General features: G+C 42.8%; 1 protein-coding gene across 1 annotated transcript in view; it reads right to left on the bottom strand.

Moving 5' to 3' along the window:
- LOC119374837 (kanadaptin) overlaps window positions 1-19,295 on the bottom strand; it is a 30,292-nt gene extending 10,997 nt beyond the window's left edge. Inside the window, exons 1-11 of the mRNA XM_037645042.2 lie at window positions 18,690-19,295; window positions 15,461-15,656; window positions 13,397-13,533; window positions 12,581-12,746; window positions 8,710-8,829; window positions 7,780-7,840; window positions 7,236-7,378; window positions 6,405-6,565; window positions 3,494-3,566; window positions 1,676-1,865; window positions 299-389 (exon numbers count right to left, since the gene is read on the bottom strand). Coding sequence (XP_037500970.1) covers window positions 299-389; window positions 1,676-1,865; window positions 3,494-3,566; window positions 6,405-6,565; window positions 7,236-7,378; window positions 7,780-7,840; window positions 8,710-8,829; window positions 12,581-12,746; window positions 13,397-13,533; window positions 15,461-15,656; window positions 18,690-19,100 — 1,749 coding nt within the window. The 5' untranslated portion in view covers window positions 19,101-19,295. The remainder of the gene's footprint in view (window positions 1-298; window positions 390-1,675; window positions 1,866-3,493; window positions 3,567-6,404; window positions 6,566-7,235; window positions 7,379-7,779; window positions 7,841-8,709; window positions 8,830-12,580; window positions 12,747-13,396; window positions 13,534-15,460; window positions 15,657-18,689) is intronic.
- Between the last annotated feature and the right edge of the window lie 3,857 nt (window positions 19,296-23,152).

Genomic DNA, 23,152 nt, shown 5'->3' with positions numbered 1-23,152 from the left:
GAGTAGTGGGTAATTCGCGAATTCGCAAAAGGAAGAATTATGGCGTAGTGGGCAATTAGCAACTCTACATTGAACAGAGAGTCCAGGATAGTTTGAAATGGACAATGTTGCGCACACGATTGTTCCTTTCCTTACGGCTCGGGTGAAGGTGATGCACACAGGGCCCAATTATGCTATCGCGTCCTACTTTTGAAGGCGAAGCTCAAGTGTAATCTAAGTTTTTGTGCATAAAACAAGCGTAACATTCTATTTCTGATTCCACTCCCTTTTCAGCACATGAGTCCACAAGTTTTCTCACCAATTTCTTCCTGTTCTTGAGGGACCCTGTCATTGGGAGAACCTTCTTTGAACCTTGCTCCTCACCTTTGGCTTGTGGCTTTAGCAATGCACTGCGAGTGAATGCCAGTCAAAAGTAAGCTTCTAGCCAAGAAAATATTTTTTTCAGATCCAAAGCACTGTGGAAGCCGGTCTAAGTAAAGCTGCATTGATGAAAATAAGCAGTGCAATACTTAACGCAGACATAAAACAGGAAGGCGAATGCTATCTTCTGTTTAACAAGTAGCACTGCTTATATCTGTTGCACATCTATACCAACATGACCAGTTGTTTGCTCTTATGAAAACTGTATTGAGCTAGCAAGATGAAATAGGACATCTCAACGAGAGGTTCACGGCAGACTCCAGAAGCAAATCCACCCTGAAATGGTTGGCCCACGCAGAAGAGAAATGCAACACTGTGCAACCACCAACTAAAGCGTCTAAACATTCAGACGTGACACAGCCCTTGCGTGACAGCATGCATATCCTAAAAAAGACTAATTCGGTGTTTAGAAGAGAATATGTCGACTCCACAACTCAACATGGTGAGAGTGCATGCGTTCAGCAGAGCAGATCCTACCATCATCAAAGCAGGAGAAAGAGCTGAAGAAAGTTATTCAATTTGTTGCTGGATAGCCTACAAATCAAGCACAGTATTTCTGTGCACGACTTGTAAAATGCGACCAAGACACAAGTTCAGGGGAAGAAGGAGGCTTCAAGAGGTGAGAAATCATGAAACAAGGACTGCTGCTGGAGCCACTCTTTCAACAAATAGATTTCTCTTTGTCAGGTCATTGTGCACCCATACCCGCTTCTCTCTCACAATACCAGGCTCGAGAGTTTTTCTATTGAAACACTGGCTTCAGCAACATTCCTTGTAGGACGACTTCTCGTCTCTACAACATAAAGCCCCTCATCTCAACAAGATTTTCATGATGGTGGCTTCAATCTCATAATTTAACAATGCACGAAAGTCCCTAAATTTAAAAACATAATAAAGCTACCCGAACAAGGTAACATGTACTGCAGTAACATGTACATGTAGTAACAGGCACACTACTCATGGACTGAAACGTGAAAAATCAGGGCCAATTAATGCATGCACTTTCGTTTCTAGCATCTACAGTTAGTCTCCATATCGGTACAACTCTAACTCGAACACTTGCATCAGAGCCAACATTATCTTTAGTAACCAGATTCCTAACAACATGACGTGGTTATCACAAGAAATTGTTCACAGAAGTGGTTATACTGAAAAAACCGTGAGTACTGTACTGCATGAAGTACTCCAACCAATCTATGTTGCCTTTGTGAACATAATTATTATATATTTGTCTCATCTCTCTTTTTCGACTCACCCGGTGAGCGGTGGCAAGTGGGCGGGCTTGGCGATGTTGGCGACGCGTGTGAGCCTGAGCCGCTCTTGCAGCAGGCCAGCCAGTTCCTGCCGCCACCTCGACCTCTGTGTCTTGTCCTCCAGCGAGCGAGACTTGAGCGCGCTCATGAATGCCTCCAGCGAGTCATCGGCTTCGTTCTCGGCACGCTCGGCTGTACACACATCACAAGGTGGTTATCAATTAGCAGGCAATGGTTCCCGTTTGTTCCTTTACTAGAGAATGTATCGTAATCAACCGAACCGCAAAGATATTTAGAATAGGAGCAGCAAACGTTTGGGTCCCCAAAGAGCGTTGCATGCGCTGGCTTTGGGTCGTGTAGCAGGTACAAATTTTATAATATGGCTTTGTGCTCACTCTTTGTGCTTTGTGCTTGCAACACAATGGCAGATAGACAGCCTAGCTACAATGAAGAGCAATTAGGGCTGATACGCGAATCACCTTCAGCACAAGTACTCACCTACATGCTTAATAAGATAGCTGACTGATAATTAACTTGCTGGCAATCATCAACAGTTGGGTGTATCTCGTTTATTCGCCACCATAAATCAAGACGATTCAAATGCCAGCTACTTTAAGGGGAGACGTGGGTCTTGAAAAGTGTGTTTTTAATAATTGGGTGAACAGAATGAAATTTAATACAGTTATTCAGTTTTTTCTGCAGATTCCAAATCTGTGAGTAGATTTTTAATAGCTGCATTAGAACAAAAGATATGCTATTTCTACAACGTTTTCTAGCACATTTCTTACGGGGATTTTTGGCAACTTCTTTTCGTCAAACACAAAAGCAAAGTATGTGGCAAGAATGCCAGAAAGCTGATCTAGCCGATGATGCTATTTATTTTCTTATAATATTGTTTACCAAATAATAACTCTCGATAATAATAAAGTGTACGAAGCAAAAATTTTTCACTCACATTTGCATGCATTTATTTTGCATTCAGAGTTTGATGAAAACAATAAAATTAGCATCATCGGCTAGACGAGCTCTCCGGCAGTCTTGCCATATACTTTGTTCTTGTGTTTGACAAAGCAAAGTTGCCAAAAAGTACCGTAAGAAATATTCTCTCAGAAATTGCATATCTTTTGTTCTAATGCAGATAATAAAAATCTACTTGAAGATTTGGAATCTGCAGAAAAAACTGAATAAGTGTACTAAATTTCATTCAGCTAACCTAAGTAATAAAAAAACTTTTTTCAAGACCCACGTCTCCCCTTAAGCTACAAGCTCTCGAATCGACAAGCAATTATAAAAACAACTGCAATTTATCATGGAATCTTTTGTTAGTATCTGCGTGAGATGAAAGTGATAACCAACACTGAAGTCTGTTAATTAAGAGCATCATAAGCAATGCAGAAATTGTGCCAGTTTGATCCTAGACAATATCTGTTGCTTCAACGGGTGCCACCATGTTGGTGACGCAATGACTATGAAACTGGTAACTGGGTTCCTCATTAAATTCAAGAAATAACAAAACCCAAATGCAGTTCGCACCTCGTGCATGTAGGTTAGCACTGACGCTACTTCCTTGGAGCCCCAAAATGTTTGGGGCCTCTATTTTAAAGCTCTCTAGTAATAAGCCAACACAAACAAGAAGCCATCTCTGAATATTTATATGCACTAGTGCTATAACAACATATAACAACTAAGTACTGCTTCTGATAACATGTCATGGTAGAGTAACAAATATGAAGCACTTGTGAAGACACGGACAGACACAACACAACTGGCAATGAGGCCAAACCTCTTGCTTGCAGAGTGAATATCAAAACACCACTCACACGCCCTTTTGCTCTCTTCCAGCTTGGCCTGGACTTGTCCAATCTGCTCCTCAACGATCCGCAGCTTCTCCAACTGCAAGCGGACACACATGCGCACTCAACAAACAGCAGGAGGTCATTGCTCAGACAATCAAAACGAGATACTGCGAACCCAAAAGGCACAGCGAAATAGTTTGATACGTTGATAGTTGAAGGTACAGTATAAAAAATATGCCTATCTGAAGCACATCTGTAAGCTCAGATGTCTCGGACATCTTCGTGAGACCAAGAAAAGCAGGAATTTACCGAATTATTGCTCTAAGGCCACACTGAAGGCATAAAAGTTTACTTATTATTCACTTTCCATCCACGTCTTTTTCAGCATAATGTGCATTGAACCAGGAATCCATTCGTATTCTTGAAGCGGTGTCACAGTTCTCTTTCTAACAATGAACGGCCACAGCTAGTATGCTTCACTGCATGACAATAGGTCCCTCCAGTGTTTGTCTTCTTCACCTCATTACATAGCTGTGTTGTAGCGAAGCTTACGAAAGAAATTCAATTTTATGAGGTGCAAATAAAATCCCTGCTTCACGAGCCATTCATATTATGACACAAACATGGCTCATTTTCTTCCATCACTTGCGCTGCCCCTTAGATTCAATGGCCTGTTTGACAGAACTTGCCGAAACAATGACATTTTGTTGGCCTGAACATTTCCGATGAGCCAAGCGAACGCAGGTTAGCTGTAGAAGTGCACTTGTAAAGGCATAGTGCGTTGTAACATTAGACATATTAAATGCTGACATGAATAGGAGTAAAATACGTGTAATGTGAAGTGCAGTGCTATACTTTTGCATGGTATTTCTAAGGGGGTGTTATAGCTGTTTAACACAACGAATAATTCTATATATCTGCCTTCGATATATCCAGTTTCATCAAGAATTCTGTTCTTGTGGAAGTCGCATCACTTCCAGAAAAAGTGAAGCAACAGTCACGCAACACAGTTTTAAGGTCACACGACACACAACTTTTACCATGGAAAGTCATCACATGTTGCACTGTCATTTCTGTTGATGCCAGTTTACAATCAAAGGGACACTAAAGAGCAAGACGATTTTTCTCGCATTAGTAAAGTAGTCTTCCACAATATCAAAAACACCACGCTTGCTGCGAGAAGACACTTAATACGCGAGAAAACGCGCAAAAAGAAAATACAGGTGGTGACGCCACCTTGGAATTCCTGCACCATTTGCCGTGACGTCATATATTTTTAACGGCGCCTGCTTGGGCCTACGTAGTTCCTAATCAGTTAAATCGAAGTACGTTGTCCTCTGAGGGGGCCAGAGACTTGATATAACGAATTTGTGGAAATTTCGTCGAGCCAGTGGCGCCAAAACACGTTAAATGCTCTTTGAAACCTTTTACGTCATGAATTACAAAGTTCGGCGCGAAATTTAAAAATGAAACTTTGAACTTGGTTTTCTCCTCTAATAATAAAACTATGGTGGTGAAATAAACTACACAAGAGTTTTCCGAGCACACTTTATCAATCTAAACCAATTCATTGTTTCTCTTTACTGTCCCTTTAAGGAATGAAGACAGAGTCACGAATGCTGATGCATGTTCACAGAGGAAGATATCAGTGGAACTGTACAAATTACGAGAAGTCAATGATACAGCTGATGTCATTTCTTAAAGGGGCCCTGCAACACTTTTTCAGCATGGTCTGAAAACACTGTCGATCAGTAGTCAAGGCTCCTGAGAACATGTGAGCCAAACGTTATAGCTAGGCGTGTGCGAATAATAAATTTTAGGTTCAGAGCGAATTTGAAGCGAATAGTGATTTTGGTCAAATAATTTCGAATCGAATTCAAATAGTATATATCGCATATTATAAAGAAAAATGAGCATATTTGTCATGACCCAACCAACCTGCACGATGTCTTTTTTAAATTGTAACACAACATGTGCAAATGTCATTCTTTTTGGTTCAATAGAAGTGGAAGCAACTTTCAATAGTAGCAGGATTTGGCTTTTGGTAGAATGCAAGTGATAACCTGTAAAATACGTTACGTTTTAATATTTACTATACTTAGAGCATATAAGGCGGTATAACAAGCTTTTAAACTTGAAAAATGATGAATCGATGTGAGGGTGATATGTTCATTTAACCTTGAAGCGGGGCTTTGCGGCAGTGCGAATTTTCCCTGAAAAGGTGTATTCATGGTACAGTACCCCTCCACTGCAGCGAAACCACTTTTAAAGGGGAGTTACAAGCGGACTAATATACTACACCTATTTGTTCATTTTGAATACTTCGAAATTTCGAATATTTTAAATTCAAATCGAACTGAATTCAAATACTGTATGATTCGCTCGAGTATTCACCCAGGCCTAATTATAGCACAGCACACAGAATTTACGATTAATTTTCAAAGTCAGCTAGAAATCGCTCGCTCTTCTCTCGACAAATGATCGTACCATCAACCCAAAGTCCACGGCCACTGGCTGATCCGAGCATTGCGAGCTGCATAGTTGTCGCAGCTGCCATGAGATACCGCCACGTGCCCGCGCATACACTCACAATCACATTGAAAGTATGCCTTGCATTCGAAGAAAAAAAAAGAAGAAAGCGCTCAAGGTCATGGCGTGCACTGGCGAATGGATGTAGCTTCTTGCCCCCTTGTCGTCCTCCCCTGTGTCGCTTTCAGCGGGCACGACGGTACAAAAGGAGAGAGAAAGCACTTAGAGCGTGCGACAGATCCCTGTAACTGTGCTCGCATTTGACGGATTTTTAATGTTCTTGCGGCAGTCGATTCGTGAGGCAATAAACTCCTTTAAATGGAGCTATTCGATAATTAGTACTTGGAAAAGTGTTGCAGGGCCCCTTTAAACAGAGTGGAACAGGTTGCGTGAAGTCATATCTCACCAGGGTGTCGTACGTGTCGACCTCCGGGGCCTCTTTGCGTGCCATCTTCTTCCGCATCTCGCGCTTCTTCTCAATGGTGCCCGTCCGGTCGAGGAAGGTGTCCTCGTCACTGTCGTAGAAGTCGTTCTCCTCCCAGTTCTTCTCTTTCCTCTTGCGAGCCTCTACAATCAAATCAATCAATTTAATTACTTCATACTGAGCATGGCATTTATCATAACACCACCCACAATATTCTCCTACCATGCTCTATGCAGCATGATCATGCTACGTGTTCCAAAACAACACTCTTATCAAGAGTTACTCGAAATCAACATGAAACAGACAGAAAGTGCCCATGCCTTTCAACCTTCACACTTTTCCTTTAATCAAATGAACTGATTAACAGACCTTATAGTCGGTTGCACTAGGAAACACACAGCTACTGTGAAATTGGAGCAAGTCGAAGCTCAAAGCATTTACAACTAGCAAAAATCCCAAGACTACTGCCCGTTTTGATGTAGTATTTGTTCACAATGTGTGCACAAAAATGCGCTGCCATTCCACAAACTTTTGTCCATCAAGAAATAATTAAAGCTTTCTCGAAAGCTGAGAAATATAATGTTAACACATTTTTGCGGTAAGGAAAACGCAATAAAACATCATTGCAACTTTGCAAAATTTTAGAGGTTCAGCTAATGCAGGGGTCTCGGTGGCTGTCTCATGGTTCAAAGGCATCTCGGATCACACTGCATGCTGCCTTGCATCTACGCAACTTCTCATGACGAGTTTAATTTGGCCAAGTCGCAAAAAAACAGGATTAAAAACAAGTACGGCGTGCCAAAACACACTCACCGTGGCAAGATTTCCGGAGCTCTCCGTGCTGGTCCAGAATCCGACATGCCTCGAGTGCACATGCGATGACAGCCTCTTTCTTCTTGCCCTTCACTGATGCCTCGGCTATGGCTGGGGCTCCACTTGCAGTGTCAATGGGCAGCCTGTAAAGGGAGCATCAGGTGGATATGTGAAGGGCTAAAGGCAACATGTTACTACCAAGCAGTTGCTGTCCAAGACTGGCCAAGACAAACAACAAAATAAAACAACTTAAAGTCCGGCAAAGTTTATCCAGGAGAGAGCTGAGGCCCGCCCCAAATCAACTTCTCTGGATTTTAAGTAAATTTGTTTCATTCATTCATGCATTATCAGCCTGTTGCCGACACCTTGACGCTTTGGATTTGTCGCATAACTCAACAGATCACTCTGCCTCAAAGAAAACACCAAAACAGAAGAATGACATGGACATGGATATGTCTGCTTTGAACTTGCAGCAAAAAAACAGCTTTAACTTTAAAATGCACAGCTTTAAATGCGCAGTACTCACTGTTTAACACACACTTACTCAACAGTGCAGACAAAATGGCTGTAGCCTTTCTCTTCCACGTTGTACTGCAGCTCATATCCTGGAAATTTTCAAAAGAAAGGGATACAGTGATGCCACTGTTAGAGTATGTTTCCAAAGTGACAAACTGAAGAGATGAGAGGACACTCTCATCTCCTCACATGTGATGAAAACACGCTGAGCATTTTTACTGCCTTTATTAGTTTTTCTTTTTGTCGTCAGGATAGATCACTTGTTCATTTGGTCAACTGAGTGATAAGAACACTCCTCTTTGTGATGCTTATGTCCCTTTTGTATATAGTACAGGAAAAATGCACAGTACTCACAGGTTGAAATGCGACATGAAATTTTTTTAGTATAACGATAGTATGCACAATTGCTAGAGATAAGCACGTCATGTCACAACGAATCTGGTCTCTAATGATAATGTTGGCTTTGATATACATGTTCAAGTCGAAAATACGCCGATACGACCCGATATGACCCGACATGACCCGAAGAGAATAAGGGAAGACTGTGGGAACGAAAATATGTGTGTTACTTAGCCCTAAACTGTCCCATTTCAATCCGTGAGTACTGTACATCTTATGTAAAAATTACTACATGGTGCTTCATTTCTTTCATGATTTTGAAACTTATTGAGCATTAAATGTGTGGCCATATGGGATACAATTTAGTGAAACCACAGGTCCCAGTGCTCCACAACTGTCAGAGGAATCTTCTAAAAAAAACACGTAATTTCATAGCATACATAGCATAGCGGTCAGTCTACATTTATAAGTTCTAAGCAAACAGAGCACAACAAATGATCTAAAGAAACAACAGAAAAAAGAACACAAATAGAAAGTTCAAGCTATTCGCGAACTCTGAAGAAGGACTGCGCAAGTACTGCGCTCAATGCACTACGGATGCCATCAACAGCATTCTTACCTTCACGTTCAAACCAACCCCGAAGAGTTTTCTTCGGGTCGTCTATGTACAAGTCTTCGTTGTTGCCTGCCAGTGCAAATGGGTTCTCAGACGATGGATCTTCGTCTTCCGCATCATCTCCTGAAAGGCCATAACAGGGATTATCGTCAGACGCAGTGTCATGCAAAAGTACTACAGCAATACGACAACCTCACAGTATAACAGGACGCTTCGTTTGGCGGGTGATGATGTATACGTAGTATATGAAAACGAAAAAATTTTCAATTAATATTATTAGTTGAAATCTCTCGCTTGTTTTTCTGTGTGCCCTACTTTGTTCCTAACTTTGAAAGCGCAACAGTACCAGTATACAACTCCAGCACACCCAAGAAGCAGCAACCTTTGTGCAAGGGCATTTCTGAATGACAGCCAAATACCAGTATACAGTGTGACGACACATGTAGTTCCTAGAACGCTAAAAAACACACAGATGAAAACTACCTTGTTTAACTTTACTATTCAGATGAATGAAGTAGCAAGAACTCACTAGAATAAAGAGTAAAAAATGATGTTTAGTGTTATCCTTTACTTTAACAGAAAATATTCATGTGAACTTCGATCATCTATCCAAATTTTGATATGGTATTTGTTATATAACGAGTGAAATTCGTGCATAACTATGCGCATATTGTGAATGAGTCTCCCGCTGAGCTTCCACAGCTGATGCAATACCGTCTAGCATTTAACTGCAAATCAACATGGTTATTTTAGCCATTTTAAGAGCTTCATCAGGTGTGATTTTTAGAATGCAATATTTGCTCATCCTACATATTTATAGCATTGCAAACTGCATGCTTCACCACAATTTGTTTTAAGTTTTTCACTTCAATCAACTTCTGAAAAAACCTGACTAACCAAAAATAAGCAATTTGCTCCTGATCATCACCGAACTTTCACCTTTCATAAGTAATATATTTTTACAAAAAACTATCGTGATCAATCTTTTCCTTTTTCACGTGATACACAACAACATCACAACAAAAAATATGCCTATAAATAGCCAGCAATATTTAATTTATTATAAAAGAAATGATAAAAGAATACGTATTGCAACCCTTTGTCTCAAGGAAGAAGACAACACAATGTGACAACTTCTTTAAGTCACAAGCATTCAGGTAGTGGCGTGACACCCATAAAAAGGTCAGCATTTCATGATCAAGAAGTGACACTCACACAACATGTTGAGGTTGTCGACATAACTTAAGCAATTACACTAACTTCTGTTCAAATTGATACAGTGAAACTTTAAGAGGCCTATTTTTGTGCCTCTACGAGGGGCGTTCAATAAAGATTTCCCCTGACCCACTTCCTGGGGACGGAGGGCGACGAAACTTTGCAGACTTATTAGTCCTTCTCTACATAAGCGCCACCCAGGGACACACACTTCTCCCATCTTTTTATGCAACTGTAAACACCTCGATTGTAGAAATCGACAGGTTGCTGCAAAAGCCATGTTGTAACTTGAGAAATCAGAGTCTCATCATCTGGAAAATGCTTGCCCTTCAAATATGACTTCAATCTTGGAAAGAGGTGGAAGTCCAATGGTGCAACGTAAGGTGAATAAGGGGAATGCGGTAGAATTTCAAAGCCGCAGGTGCGTGCTTCCGTCTGGGCAACATGTGAGTTGTGAACTGGGGCATTGTCGTGCAGAAGGCGGACGCTTTTGATGAGCATTTCACATCTCTTGTTTTTGATGGTCTCTCGCAATTTCCGCAGCAGAGAAGCGTAGTATGCCCCAGTAATCGTAGCACCCTTTGCTAGGAAATCCATCAAGACTACTCTGTGCTGGTCCCAAAAGACTGTGAGCATGACCTTGCCCGCCGAGGGCTGGGTGCGTGCTTTCTTTGGAGGCGGTGAGTCCAAGTGCTTCCATTGCATCGACTGGACTTTAGTCTCCGGATCACAGTGATGAACCCAGCATTCATCCTGTGTAATCAGTCTGTTGAAAAAGTCCTGCTGGTTTCCATGGCACATGGTCAAAAGAGCCTGGGAGCATTCGACTCGTTCCTGCTTTTGGAAAGGTGTGAGCAGCCGGTGAACCCAGCAATCGGATACCTTACGCTTATTAAGATGGTCCTGAATGATTTTTTTCCATGGACCCCACACTAATCTTGACATGTTGGGCTAGGTCTCGAACGCTAACGCGGCGATTTTCCAAAATGGTGGCCTCCACTTGCTGGATGGTGTGTTCATCGACAGCGGAGTGGGGTCGCCCTGCAATCGCAGCCGCTTCCACTGAAATCAGACCGTATTTGAATTGACGATGCCAGTTCTTCACTACATCATATGATGTGGAATCCTCCCCATAAACCTCTTTTGTCTCATCGGACGTCTCCCTTGGTGTGCGGCCTTTCAAGTACGGGACCTTGACGGCTGCTCTGTATTCCACTTCATCCATTATCACACCTCACACCACTTCTGCACCTCTAAAAGAAAGACCGTTAATAGTTTAGAGTTGCACATTGGCACGTGACCTACAGTGACTTATGTCATTACACATGCGCAGTTTCAGCATCCTGCAATAAATAGAAGTCAGTCAGGGAAAATCTTTATTGAACGCCCCTCGTAATACGCTTTACTATTGAGGATAAGAGCACAAGGCTGCAGTTGTACAGTAAAATCTCGTTAATTCGACCCCCGTTAATTCGGAATTTCGGTTAATTCGGACGCGGCATCTGGTCCCGGCCAAAATGTGCATTGTTCTATGGCTGAGAACTCTCATTAATTCGGACAGATTCGACCGCGCTTCGGTTAATTCGAACTCCCAACCAAGGTCGGGTCGAGACGGGGAAGCAGCAGCGGATACCGCCACGGCCGCGGTTCGGATATAATTCGGATTCGCAGCCGAAATCGACGGCGCATCTGAACAATTTCGAGATCGGATCATGGCCTCCGAGATTTAAAACGAGGTAACGAGATCGGATTATGGCCTCCGAGATTTAAAACGAGCTTTGCATCTCGGAGGCACATACACAATGAAAGGCAGTGCATCGCTACTGTCATCAGCAACAGGCAACATGGCGACGGTCCGTCCGCGTTATCAACGCTACAGTTACGGCATGGGTTACGGTCCCTAGAATATCGGACCGTACTAGCCACTGTATCAACGCGATCAGCCAGCCATGAGTGGTGGATGATAAGAATAGCATAGAATATGGCATAAGGCATCGTTCCGCGATAGCACCCCTGGTGTTCCGCAAACGTGCGCGGTGAAGCGTTGTGCAGGCCTGGCGTTCCGGACTTTCCGCACTCCTTTCTACGTACGGAGCCGTGCAACATTTTTCAACACTGACGAGACAGCGCCTGACAAGACGACCGTGTTTAAGGGGGACCCGTGCGTCGGCGGGAAACGGAGAAAAGAGCGGGTGACGGTTCTTCTGGCTACGAGCATGACCGGCACAGAGTAGTTGCCGCTGCCGGTGATAGGAAAGGCTGCGAAGCCAAGATGTTTGAAGAACATTAAGCAGCTGCCTGTCGACTACCGCTTTAATAGAAAGGCTTGGATGACCTGGCTGCGTCAGCTAGACCGCCGCTTTGCGGCACAGTGTGCGCGGACCTTCAGGAACTTAGCAAAATTGTGATTTCCTTGCACGTTGCCTCCGCGAAGCAAACCGCGATCACCGACTTCTTTAAGAAATAAAGTCTGGTGGTGGCGGAAACATTTTTCTAGTGTTTTGATCGTACTCGCGATAATTCGAACCCTCGGTTAATTCGGACATTCTCTCTGGTCCCGTGAAGTCCGAATTAACGGGGTTTTACTGTACATTCTTGTTTTAAGCACCGTAAATTCCGAACAAGTTAAAGTTATCCAATACACACTGATGCTACATACCCAATCCCCAGTCAACGCCACCTTCATCTTCCTTGGCCTTGTCGGCTTCGGCTTTAGCCTTGGCTTCGGCTTCCCTCTGCCGGGCCTCCTCTTCCTGCTTTTTGCGCAGCTCTTTTATTTCCGTGACCGTAAGGTCAGATTCATCCTCCTGGTCATCGTCTGGTCCCTGGAGCAGATAAGATTCGTTATTGCAGAAAAGCAACGGTAATGTAGCCCAACTCCGTTAGGTTGACTATGCGCATATAGTAAAGCTCTAAAGTTCTACTTCCTAAGTTCTTCTTATACACGACACAAAGTTATTCAGGAGCCCTTGCCCTATCGGGAAAATGGGACAGCTAAGCTTAGCATGTGCGTGCTTGATTAATTACTTTTCCTTCTTTCTTCTTTCTTTATTTCTTTCTTTCTATTGCATTACACACGCGCTCTCCTAACTTTTTTCCTTCCTCCACGCTGGGAATGAGACCGTCATCCACGTGCTTAGCCGCGCAACGCTTCAGTTGCTTCAGGCAACAACCACGGTCATGCGTTCATATCCAGACAACAATCAAATGTGGCCACATGAAATGACAAGTCAGCTCGATAAAAGATCTGATTGCCATATCAGAAACAGCTATGATTCGTGACAAGCTTGCGATCGAGAAAGCATCAATTATGGAAAATGGCGCATACAAATACTATGCATGTGGCCAGCGCACATTCCCAGACTGCATTTCTGCTTTCTGCACACTGACCGGCGCTCGGTTTTTTGCATACAACACCGCCACTGAAATCCCTGAGTCATAAGAAGCTTCGCTTGAAAAATTAGTGCTTCCATACCTCGAGTATGAAGTTCCTTGTGCTGCCACCAAACTTGACCATGTACCCAACTCGGAGACGCTTGTAAGAACGAGCTTGCACTTGCTGCTTGTTCACACACGTGCCGTGTGTGCTGTCGAGGTCGTACAGGTAGAAACCTAGAAATATGCAAGAAGAAAAGTGTTACTGGGTGAAGAGCAATTTAAGACAACCCACATAGAACAAGTCCTCTGAAACTTAAAGGGACACTAAAGAGCCAAACGATTTTTCACTTATTACTAGTGAACTACTGTTTCACGATACCAAAAACACCACGCTTGTTGCGAGAAGACGCTTAGTAAGCCAGAAAATGTGCAAAAAAGAAAATGTGGGTGGCAACGCAACTTTAAAGTTTCCGCACAATTCGCCATGACGTCACCATTTTGACGGTGCCTATTAGGGCCTATGTATTCCTAATCGGTAAAAATGAAGTACATTGTCCTCTAAGGGGGCATAGACTTAAAGGGACACTAAAGGCAAATATTAAGTCGACAATGATTGCTGAAATAGCGGTCCAGAAACCTCGCAGTGCTTTTATGCCAAGGAAGTGCTTATTTTGAAATAAAATCACGTTTTAGTGGTCCGCATCGTGTTAGCGCACTTCAAACCACTCGCCTGAAATCGGTCTTTCACACGTCACTGCTGCCGTGCCCAACGTTGCCCACCTTTACTGAGCGGCGGCATGCACTGGCGGTGTGCACCATTCGGGCATCCGGCAATATCACACGCATGCGGCATTTTGTCAAACTTTCTGTCAGAGCGACTTTCACGAGCACGCAAAACACGCACGCTGTACGCGATCCCGAAACTACCACTGAGACGGGCAAGGCACAGTTCGGCGAAAACGAAACCTTTGAACCACGCGCGCCGTTCCCCATGGCAAACACCACGGAGGTTTTGTTTTCCATGAATCAAGCGGAACAAACAAACAGCATTTTATTACGTCTTTTGATGCTCGGAATGTTTTTTTACTGCTGCTAGTTTGATTACTAGTTATTGTGTAGGCCGACTTCCATATGTCATCGGGATCACTTCGAAAATGTCCCACTCGTGGCGCTCATCGTGTGATACATTTAGCTTAATTTCTCGGTAAGTAGGGCACTGCTGTTGATAATATTGCCTTTTTAGAAGTTGTCATACATTGGGCTTCCCTCTGACATAAATTGATATTTGCCTTTAGTGTCCCTTTAACATACCAAGTCTGACGAAACTTCGTTGAGCTAATGGTGCCAAAATACGATAAATATACTTTGAAATCTGTGACGCCAAGCACGGAGATTACAGCGCAAAATTAAAAAATAAACTGTGAACTTGATTTTCTCCTCTATTATTGAACCTATGGTAAAATTAATGACATTAGAGTTCTCAGAGTACAATTTATCAATCTAAACCGATTCATTGTTTCTCTTTAGTGTCCCTTCAAACACATTTTCAAACAGGCGATTTTGCTTAGTAGAACACAGCAACTAATGAAATCTTAGCAACCTGCAACAGTAAACCACAAAATTTGTAATAGTAACTGATTTTCGGCACAAAACAAAGAATTCGACTTCAGAGTTAAAAGACAATGCAGCGCTTTGTGGTAAAAGAAATATCATTAGGCCAGCCACTCAGAAATTATGACCAAATTGAGGAAAATATGATCGTGTATTTCCACGCGACAACGGAAAAGATACTGCTGCTAAAGAACAGCGTAACTCCGAGAAAAAAAAACAGAACAGGAAAGTCCAAATCAGAAGGAAAGACCAAGTGAGTGAATCTCTCTTTTCTATCCAATTTAAATAACAATGCTCAGGTGACTTAGGTTAGCTTAGGTTAGTGATAGCAAAGGTTCGAAAATTTGTTGCTTCATTGCATTAAATTAGGCAGAGGCGCCTTTCCAGGAATGCCTACAGCACTTCATTAAGTGAAGCAAGAGGCACCAATGGCAGAAACACAATGGCGCTGCCAACACTGCAAAAGAGAAAACAAAAGCTTGCAGAGGAAAAGAGAACACGTATCAAGGTTGATCTAAAAAAAAAGAGACGAATCTGTTGCACACCTGACGTTCCCGGTTCCCAGTCCTGAACTGCACCACAGCATGGTATCGCGATATGGACGGGTGCTCCAGAACAATGTCACAATCGTCCTTGCGACCAATGACAATGTAAGGCTTGTCCAGTGGAAAGTTTGACACGATGACACCCGCCTTGAGTACTTGGAATTTGTACTCCCGGTCTGGAACGCCACTCCAAGGAGGCTCCTGGAAACAGAAAAGAGGTTGTAGAAAGTCGCTTCCAGCAGACAAACATGTACGAGTCATTGAGCAGGCATTATCAAGGCGAGGTATTGCTTCAGCACAGAAACAATCTAATGAGAGATGATCGAGCGATCCTGCAAGTCAGACTCCGCAAACACGGACCAAAATTGTTGCATAAAATGGTAGTGACCCCATGAATCCAATAGACAAGAGAGCCAAGGAAAGCAAAATTTGAATTGCTGTTTCTTTTTTTTTTTACAATGGTACGTAGAAATGATAAGGCAATTGGAAATGAAGGAAGGTGGATGGCAAAAACTTCTCATAGGTGGGAGCTGCATACACATCGTATTTTCTCGCATATAACCCACACCAAAAAATAAAAATGCACTTAAAAGTGGGGGTGTGGATTATATGCTGGGGTTATATATGCATATTTGTTTTCCTTTTTGTAAAGTTAGGGTGTGCCGGTTATATGCAAGAAGATATGGTATATTGCACTTTATGCGTGCAATGTTGCACTAAGTGAGCCATTCTTTCATCCACTTTCTTGGGCATCTGTGCTCTGTGCATGTGTACTAGATCTAGCTTTGCAGGGAGAGGTGCAGCTTTTCATTTTCATGTGTGTGCATGGTGGGGGAGGGGGTGTACATATTGGTTGTAGAGGCCAGGGGGAATGGAAAGCTTAAGTAGCTGTGTATTCAGGCAAAAAAAGGAGAATTAACCAATTCTGCAATCAAAATTTGAAGATTGTTTATGCGAGTTTTCGTTCTAGTCTAGAATACATTCGGCCAGTAAATGGGCATGTCAAGCTCCTCACCCAAACGTGTTGTACGTCTTTACGCGATTTGCCACCCCATAATACAGTCCAAGCACGACATAACGAACACAGATGTAACAATTTATCGGCTGAAACAGAGTGAAGCGAGAATAATCCTGCCACGCAGACAGTGCGAGCAATATACGTTTATAACGATTTTTCAGATATAACAAAGACACTTCCGCAACAGATGCGAATGCGTTGTAATGAGGTTTTACTGTAATGTCCAGCTTGGGCACAGCATGTATTTGTATAAACAAGAATTAAGCAATAGTTATATGTTGTTTCTTTCCTTTCTCCACCATTAATTTTCTCTTGAACCACAAGAGGGTTTATAGTTCAGTTTTCCAATTTTGCACATTTGCATAGGCTTTAGGAGGCATAATGCAAAAATATATTACGTTCTCATCGTCTGCTACACATGGAAAGCTGCCCTTGATAATCTGGCAACATGGGTGAAATGCCACTTGGATCTTTTCACTTTAATATTCTGTTTGAGTAACTATTACTTTTCCTTTTCTTTTCTTCCCTTTGTAGGTAACACTGGTTTGGTCACCAAAGCATGGCGGCGCGCGCCGCAATGAGAAAGACCACCACCACCACTTACGAAGCAAAAAAATAAAAGAATCGGAACACAATCTTTACATTGTCCTGGATGCTCATTCGTGCTGTAGCACAGCAAGCAGGACGGACATGTTCGGAGAACCACCTTCTTCAGCTATTCAAACTCAATTAAATAGCCAGCTCATTTTCGAATCACTTGTCCCTCAAAGCAAAAATATAATGCACATTTACAAATTGCAGTGACATTTTTACAATTAGCTACAAGTAAGATTTAACTAAGAAAGCTGTGTGTCCGATTAACAATATAGGGACCAGGTTGAATAAAGCTTGCAAGAGATAATAACAAGCAGTGGTTATTCATATGCTCACAGAGAACTTTTTTTATGATTGTTTACAGAATACCCTGTCTTAGCGACTGAATGGTGGGTAAGTAGATGCTTATCAATGATTAGCGAAAGTAGCGCAAGCGAGCGCGTGGAGTAATGGAAAAGACAACGACACATCCTCCTATCTGTGCCGGGAGTGAGAACTGTGTCAGCCACGACTTATCTCTGGTGTTGTTTGGGTTTTGACTGGTTAATCAGCTCATGTCACTCTTTTGTGTCACTCATGCTGACTGCATATGTTTTTGTTTCGAGCTGCTCTGTACTTCTCGCACTTGTTATCACACTTGCACCTGCCGTTTTACAGATAACACACCGTAGTTGTAAGCCCTGTACTTCTGTTATGCACACCTAGTTCTTGGTTTGCAACTGCTGCCCTGTTTTTTGCTTATGGAAGTGTATGTCAGGTGCAAAACGTATCCTAAATGAGAGAGGCAAAATGTTGCTTGGTGCAAAGCTATGTCTTCTAGAACCTTCGGTGTCCCTTATTTACTTATATCCTCTTGACTTTATAGCAAGTAACGTGGCGTACACACAACTTTTTCTCTCTCCTTCGAGGATGCTGCGTATTTAACGCTTGCTGAATCAAGTCTACCAACGATGGCAAAATCTTTACAGCAGGTGAAGTAGCTTTAACGCATGTTTACGATGGAATGACGCCATAGATGAAGCATAAGACTTGAGCAGCATGGTGGAAAATTACTATTATACATGAAGATGTCGCGTACCTACAAAAAGCTCACACAAGTTTCAGATGACAATTGTTCTTTCGTTTGCACTCCTCCACCGTGCAGACTTCGGCGGAATTGTTTTAGGCTCAACTTCAGCGCAGATCGTCAAATGATTGATACTTCTCGTTGTGCGCGTACTTTTACGCTGCACTTGCACGCGGGCACGCCGCAGTGCGCTTGCAGGCAGTATCTGCACAGCAGTTCAGTGCATAGATTATTGCCTGTAGTTGGCGGCGTAGGCACTTTTCAACACAAATGTAAAGTGTTTTGACCCAGCTTCAACGAGTTATCGCATTTTAGTGCGCACAAGAGCACCAACACATTCTTTAAAGTATTGCGCGACATATTGCACATACTTAGGTCACATTAATATACTCGAGTTCTATCTCGTCAAGTAAGCGTCCAACATCGATAAAAGTGTGAACAGTGAATGATAAATTCTGTTTTAGTTGCGTTCGTGTGTGGTGTAACCTGGATCACCGTGCTTCTGCGTGTCACGTAACCAATCAAGCAGCAGGAGAGAGAAGGTAAACAAACACACGTTGTACGGCGCATCAGTAGGTGTCGGTTTCGAGCTCGACGTCGCGGACTCCGCGGTCTCCTGGGGCTCCCCGCTTTCTGCAGACGACGAAGGACTTGGCAGTTCGATGCACTGCGCCAAAGGCTTGATGCCCGTCGTGAGCACTTTCTGCTTTCCCGGTCTGGGTCCGATCAGCGGCATTTTGAACGACGCGCGTGACGAGTCCGTCTTGGACGACGACACTTCGGAGCCATCGGCGGGTTCGCCGTCGGTTTGCATCGGCTCCGGATTGCTGTCACCCGCTGATGACGAACTGACGGCTCCATTGTCGCTCTGCACTGGCACGCTGCTGCTGTCCGCGACCGCCGTCGCTTCTTCGTCGGCGTGCTCTAGTTGCGAAGACTCGGTCGTTGTTGACACTTCGGAGTCCATTGCGAAAGATCGCGCACACTTTTGGCGTCGATGGCCCTGCGGGTGAATGCGACTATCTTGGCTCAAGCTATCATTGCGAAGCCAAACCGCTCAGATCGTTGCTCCGGACGCACAACTACGGCAGTTAACGTTCCGAGTACGCGTTGATGCGAGATCGCCCTAATTTCGCAACTAGAGGCGGCCATTTTGGGTAATGCGAAGGTTGCCTGAGGCAGGTATTTTTCGCCGACAGATTCACCGTCGTGCTGCAGCGTACATACATAATGATGTTACTAGAGTTTCAGTGCTTCAACGTCGGCGTGCGCGTGGAGAATGATTTTCGTTTCAGAATAGCACTGTACTACTCGCGCAATAAAAATTACACCGTCATTCGAAATATTTTCATAAATCGCCGGTTGTAAATGCGAACAAAAAGCACGTGCGCGTACGCCTGATTTCGTTTTTTCTTGACGGCTGCGCGGAAAATGTCTTTACGATTATATATTTGACAACAAAGCTTTAAGAGATCAATACCACAATCAATACGTTCAAGCAACGCGTGTGATTTATTCCATGTACGCTTGCAGCTGGAGCTGGCAGCACGCGGTTATTCACACAAATTCTCGGTTCAATGAAATGACGCCATAAACGCCACAGTTTTGCCCGAAAGGTGATAGCGGTTTAAACGCGTGAAACATCCATTAAAGTGAGAATTGTTGTTTCGTTGGGCTTGAAATTGCAGTGGACAAACATATAATATTTCACGAGAATACCGGGGCGAACGTTGGCTTTGATTCACAGCGCGTGATGAACAGTGCAAACAGAAATGAGCGAACGCATTTCTTTGAAATAACAGAAGCGACCAGTCAACTCGGCTTGCCAAGCTATGTAACCACCAACGGCTGATCAGCTACGAGGCGGGCGCCGCCTTTTAATTACGACCTTCGCTGCGCATACCATATACGCGTGCTCACGGAAGGCAAGCGCGCAACGCGCTTAATTCACTCCGCTACGGCGCACACACACCTCGATCATTTTCGGTGGTGAAAATGCAGCTTGTGATGTTTTTTCAAGGAATTCTGGCCTGGCCGGAACACCTGACGCTGCTGATTCAATGCGGCGACATAAATTCTAAAGTATTCTTTTTGTGTTCTGGCCATCTTTATTGGCACCGCGGAAAGAAATCCTCGAAACTTATGTTCAGAAAATAATTACAGTAGAACAACCATTTGCAATATCGCGTACATTTGTTTAGGATCACAATTGGTTACTTTTCTTTCATTTTTGTGGATTTTATGGTTTACTGTGTATTCCTTTTTGTCATAAGAGAACGGTAGCACTCTTTTCCTTGTGCTAAAGCGTCATTTAGTTTAACCCTTTCGTGACATGAGTGAGTACAGCTTGTCTACACGTTTCCGGTGAAATTTAGGAGCACTAGATTAAATATTCGATAGGTTTCTAGCTGGTTCTAACTGGAACCAGCTGGTAATTACCATCTGGTTCCAGTTGTCCCCGGCAGGAAACACTCCAGTCTGGAAATGGAACCAGCTAGAACCAGTTGGTCTGGAGATGGAACCAGTCGGTCTGGAAACAACCAGTTTCCAGATGGTCTAGAATTGAACAGCCTAGAACAAGTCGGTCTGGTAACAGGTGGAACCAGTTGGTCAGGAAATGAATTAAACCAAATGGCCTGGAGCCAGAAAGTATATACTAGTGCATTTAGCAGAAACCTTTTTGTTTCTGTAGAACCACCTGCACCGCAGGCTAATCACACCCAGGATTAAATGTAGAATTCATACGGCTCAGAAATAAGGCCTTGCAGATGATCGAGTGCACAAGTCAGTCAGGTACTGCAACACGGGCTATGTTCCCACATCTTGGAAGCCATCAATGAGTGCCTTAACAGAGAAATCGAAATTTGATGGCTTATGGTCAGTTCATATATTTCTTTCGCCAAAGGTTCTTTGCACTATGGTTAAAAATTGGAACACTGTCATGAACAATACTTGTTTATTGAAATAGTTTGGTTGCCAGTCAAAATTTTCAGTTCGGCTGATATCATACGCAGATTCGATTTGTATGTGTCCTCAAATTGACACATTCATATACTCGTGAAAATATTTGGCTCATGATTGATTATGTAGTGTGTGCCCCCAGTCATTGGTACTTGTGTCATTGATATTTGTTGGCAATGGTTCCAACTGGGAATTGTTCCATAACCAAAATCATCTGGTTCCAGCTGGAACCAGTGACAACCAATTCGAATTTTTTCACCTGGGCTTAAGGGACAAAGAGAAAGCCGAGTGTGCACAGGAACAAATGGGTGTAATGGACATCTTAGCTGAATATCAAGAAGGGATGGGCATGGGCAGGTCATGTAGCATGAGGCAAGATTAAGAGTAGCAGCCTGGATTTCACTAGAAAGCAAATACGCAAGGGGGAGGCAGAAAGTTAGGTGGGCAAATGGAATTAAGAAGTTTGCGGATATAACGTGGCAGCAGCAAGCACAGGACCGGGTTGATTGGTGGAACATATGGCAGAGGCCTTTGCCCCGCAGTGGGCGTAGTCAGGCTGGTGATGATGATACCATGAATTACTATTGGAAAATTTCGAGTAACAATTTTTAAAGGCAAGTAGGATTGGAATGGCAATCTTGTCTCTGAGGTTTTAAACATTCTCTTTTTTCAAACAAAATTTTTTATGTCGAGGTTTGTTAAAGCTCTTTCCTTAAAGATTCTTTGGCTTCCCATGTAATTGTCTTTGCTATGAATGACTCGACACTTGGAGAAAGATCTGCTCCGTGAGAAGGATCCTGATATCAAAGATAATAAAAAAAAGTTTGTCGCAACCTCGAAACAGTTCATGGACCAAACTTGCAATAGATCGTAAACACAACTCAGTTTGGGGAAGAAATAATATAGCAAACTTAATGACATTAAGAAAGTTGCATTAGCGTTATTTCACATGTTAGGCAAGTAAATCAGTACATACTATTCCTATTGAGCAAATTTCAAATACAAAATTGTTTTTAGCACTACTTTAAGGAACTCATTGAAAACTACTTATTGCAAGGAGAGAATGTTTTCTTAAGAACCTGTGCAATAAGTTTCATTTGTTGCCTGTGCAGCTCCGAAGTGTATGCCTTCACTTATATTCTCGCGCAGTAGAATAGATGAAAAATCTTGAACATGGAGCAAGAGCCAGCGTTTTGACACATGGTCTTGTTGAAACATTGGCTCCAGCGACGACCCTGTTAAAGGATTCTTCATCGCTTCAAGCTCAAATAGTATATACCACATGTTATAAAGAAAAATGAGCATGTTTGTCATGACCCAACTAGCCTGCAAATATTTTTAAAAAATGGAATAAGGCATGTGCGAATGTCACTTTTTGGTTCGTAGTAAAGTGGAAGCAACTTTGAATAGTAGCAACATTTGAATTTCAGTAGGATGCAAGTCACAACTGGTAAAATATGTTAAGGTTTAAAATTTACTTTACTTAGCACATATACGCCTGTATAACATCTTTTAAACTTAAAAAACGATTAATCGTTGCGAGGGTACTATGTTCATTTAACCTTGAAGTGGGGCTTCGCGGCAGTGCGGATTTTTTCTGAATAGATGTTTCACGGCATAGCACTCCTACACTGCAGTGAAACCACCTTTACAGGGAATTTGTGCGGTCTAATATATGCTCATCCGCTCAAATACTCGCACATGCCTAAAGAACGCAAGTTAATTTTCAGCTGACATCTTACTAGAAAAACAAGCACGTTTTTTTTTCGACCGTTTTGTTTGGAATGCCGAAATACTGTCACCATCGTAGATCATGCACCTGTGTGCTCTTTCAACAATTCAATTGAATTGGATAATATTCCTAGTACATGTAAAATGTTAGAGGAGAGCGAAGAAGAAAGAGTGGCTTGACCCAGATACAGATTTATTTCTAATAAATAAATTATACAGTATCCTATAAATAGCAACCAACATTTCATAAATTATCTCAAACAGGAAACTGAGGAAACATAACTTGTACAACATTGTCTCACTGCCAGAAAATGGCTAGTTTATCTA

The sequence above is a fragment of the Rhipicephalus sanguineus genome, chromosome 11 (assembly GCF_013339695.2).
Source record: "Rhipicephalus sanguineus isolate Rsan-2018 chromosome 11, BIME_Rsan_1.4, whole genome shotgun sequence".
NCBI lineage: Eukaryota > Metazoa > Arthropoda > Arachnida > Ixodida > Ixodidae > Rhipicephalus > Rhipicephalus sanguineus.
This window is presented reverse-complemented; position numbering and strand designations above follow the sequence as displayed.